This window comes from Pundamilia nyererei, unplaced genomic scaffold, assembly GCF_000239375.1.
Source record: "Pundamilia nyererei isolate P.nyererei 1_Seehausen unplaced genomic scaffold, PunNye1.0 scaffold00477, whole genome shotgun sequence".
In the NCBI taxonomy this organism is placed as follows: Eukaryota; Metazoa; Chordata; class Actinopteri; order Cichliformes; family Cichlidae; genus Pundamilia; species Pundamilia nyererei.
Genome location: NW_005187878.1, coordinates 3,924 through 7,432, shown reverse-complemented (window position 1 = coordinate 7,432; position 3,509 = coordinate 3,924). Strand labels below are relative to the sequence as shown.

Genomic DNA, 3,509 nt, shown 5'->3' with positions numbered 1-3,509 from the left:
TATCATGTAGACATTAATGTGTGACAGACAGTTATACAAGGCTGGTTGTGTTGATTAACAAAGACTAAAAACAGTTTTTTAAAAAAAAAATCTGTTATGTGAATATGACAACATTTCCTGTTTAAACTTGTTTTATCTAAAGTTTTATAACTACAGCAATAAATCATCTCCATTTACACATCAAATAGAAACATGAATCACTTGTAATGATTAGAAACTTGATAGAATTTCAAATCTAGTTTGGGGAGTCATTCAGTGAGAAACAGTGAAATGATTTTCCATGTGAAAAGGTGGACAGCAGAAACAGAAAGAAAGAGTGAAACTAAAAGAGAAACAAGAGCGTTGGAACAACGAGGCAGCAGGAGGACAGCTGCAGTTTAACAGCTTCAACTCACTGACAGGAAACAACATTAGAAACATCATCATCCTCAACTCATCTGCTGCACTGACACTGACACATTCAACGGCAACACCTTCACTTCATCAACAGTGTTAATGTATGGAAACATCCTGTGAGTGAAAGTGTGTGTGAAGGTGTGTATGTGTGCGTTAGTATCAGGATCAGAGAACGACAGCTTTCCTCTGTTCCAGTCCAGATTCACTCTGATCCTCTGGAGCTTCTTCTCTACTGAGAGAGCAGTGAGAGCTGATGGTGAGAGTGCTGAGTATTTACCTTCATCAAACCCTATTATCCATAATCCAGACTGTATGTGTCCCTTTCTCTGGACAGACTCTGGTGACACACCCACTACCCATAATGTACTGTATCCAACCTCAACATCCCAGCTGTGAGTCCCTGAGTTAAAGCCCTCAGAGCCCAGGACAGAGTTGTATAAATCAAACCTCTCTGGATTATCAGGAAGCTGCTGCCTCTCTCCTCCTCGTCTCACACTGGTCAGATCTTCAGACAGGATGAGGTTTGGATGAGCAGTGTTTGGGTCCAGCATGAGAGGAGTGTAGGAGACCATGTCCTTCATGTTGTTCCAGATGTTGAAGGTCAGGTTGCCCAGGTGTTTGGCCTGGTCTATCAGAGCTCCTGAGGGCAGCTGTGGATCATCCAGCAGGGGGCAGCGCTGGACTCTTTCCACTGCAGCCTTGTAGTTGTGCAGGAATGAGACGTCTTCAGCTCTCAGCTCCTCCTCTGTGGCTCTGACTGTGTCTGAAAGAGCTGCTATCTCTCTGCTCAGAGCCTCCATCTTCTCCTTCATCATCCCACTCTTCTGCTCCTCTTCCTCCCTCAGTGCAGCCAGCCTGGCCTCCTCTTCCTCTGCTAGAAACTGATGAAGCTTCTTAAACTGCTCCTTAATCTGCCTCTCTGTGTATCGGGCCTGGACCTTAATGTGTTCTGCTGTTTGATAAAACTTCAGTTCATCCTTTTCACAAACCTTTAACTTCTTCTTTAAGGGCTCCAGAGTTTCCTGAAGTTCCTTCTTGTGTTGTTGTGCAGCTTCATCGATGGGTCTGAATCTGTGATTGGTGTGATTTTCTGAGATGCAACAGATGACACACACTGGCTGCTGATGGTCCAGACAGAAGAGTTTGAGTTTCTCAGAGTGCAGACTGCAGAGAGCCTCTGAAGCTCTCTGATCTCTCTCCTGTAAGAACGACTCACACAGGTTCTTTAAAGCCAGGTTTGAAGGTGGATCATAAACTGATATTTCCTTACAAACTGGACACTCGTGTGTTGGTCTCTCTCTCCACCATCTCTCCAGACAGTCTTTACAGAAGCTGTGGCTACATGACAGAATAACAGGATCTCTGAAGACCTCCTGACAGACCGGACAGCAGAGATCCTTCTCTGATCTGGAAGCCATTGAGTCTGTGAGTGAAGCTGAAAACAGCAGACAGGAAGTACAGTCAGTCCTGGCTCCCCTCCCTCCTCTACCACCTTCACTGAAACTTCCTTTGAGTCGTGTTTTTGCTCAAACTCACATTCAGTGTGTGGAGCGTCAGCAGCTTGAAGCAGCAGTGTTGGAGTTTTCCACTTTTCTCTCCTGTAGCTGGACTCACTCAGAGGAAGCTGCTAGTTTGGTCTCAACTCAGTCTGATCGTCTGTGCGTCTCTCTTTACCGATGAAATAGAACAGCTTGTTTCCTGGTTAGTTTCAAATGAGTCAGGATGAGGAGGGGAGGTTAATTCACTTTCCTTTCTCAAATACTCTCGCTTTACAGAGAAACGAAGGTGTGTTTCATTCCAAAGTTCAGCCGTTTACCTGCTGGCAGCTGTAAAACAGGTCACAGCATGAGGCTCAGAAAAGAAAGTGTGATTCAGTCGTGGAGGTGTTTGTGAGGTTTCATTTTGAAAGTGCTTGAGGGTCTTCAAGTTTAAAAAACAATGGAGTTTGTTCTTTCTTTTCCACATACCTCAGGAGTGTAATGCAGGAACATATACACAGGGAATTTTGTGTGTTTATTGGTAAAAACAACAGTTTTCAGCTTATTTGTAATAAATCTTGTGAACTTGTTTCTCAGTATTGGAATTATATTTAATTAATAGGTTCTTAAAGCAGACCAGCACATCAAACATTTAATGGATAATTAGTGAAAAACGGTACTCTGACAGGTTGCACTGTTTATAGTGTCTATACTAGGGTCCTGGAAAACAAAGTATGTCCATATCGAAATAATTCCACCCTTTGTCAATACTTTCAAGGAAAGAAGACTAATTATACCAAAAAATATTTGCCAGTTTATTAGTAACTGCACTGTATTTTAAAGTCAAGATGAGTGATATTTCTCTTCACATATTAATCACACATTACTGATTCAGGTTGTGCTACATTATAGCACGTTAACAGAGTCTGTTTGTTTCAGAGAGAGGATGAATTCAGTGAGTAAACTCTGACCTGGATAGAAAAAGATTTACAAATGATTCATGTAAAGGTACTGTTTTGAATTTTCAGAACAAAGCTCAAGAGAAGAAAGACATTAAAGACAAAAGAAGATGCTTTAGATGTTCAGATGTCATTCTGAATCCTGAAGTATGAGAATGTTCAAGCATCTACAAAGGGGAAGAGATTCAATACGTTCAGTCAACTTAATAAAAATTGAAACTTTTTATTTAATGAACAGAAAAATACCTTTTCAGTACGTATATAAGATCAAAATGATCAGAACATTGGAAAGTGAAGTGTCTTTTTTTGCATGTTATGAACACTTTAATTAAATCATTGCGAAACTGATAAATTATTAGATAAATGTAAAGATTCTCACAAAGCGAACAGTTCCTGCTGGCTCCTTCTGTCTGTTTTCTGTTTATGATGATAATTCTTCTTGAAAAGGAAGAGGAATTAGTATAGTCTGAATTTTCATTAAGCCTTAAAAAGTGCTTTAACATATGTGAAAAACTGAGAAAATTGTTAGGAATAGCTTTTTGACTTTACTATAATCCCTCCACCACTGATCCCACTGATAGTTTGGTCATGTTGTCTGACATGATCAAAGGAGCAAAATTAAAATTTCATGTTAAAAACTTTTAACACCCTGGACTCGCTTGTTGCGGAGTCGTGG

The 3,509-nt window shown here is 40.7% G+C and overlaps 1 protein-coding gene across 1 annotated transcript; it reads right to left on the bottom strand.

Annotated features, from left to right (window-relative positions):
* Positions 1-341: 341 nt before the first annotated feature.
* LOC102197849 (nuclear factor 7, ovary-like) lies at positions 342-2,054 on the bottom strand. The gene is made up of 2 exons (XM_005753905.2): positions 1,933-2,054; positions 342-1,831 (listed from the first exon to the last, which is right to left on the bottom strand). The coding sequence occupies exon 2, from the start codon at positions 1,812-1,814 to the stop codon at positions 429-431; it is 1,386 nt and encodes a 461-aa protein (XP_005753962.1). The 5' UTR covers positions 1,815-1,831; positions 1,933-2,054; the 3' UTR covers positions 342-428.
* Positions 2,055-3,509: the final 1,455 nt, after the last annotated feature.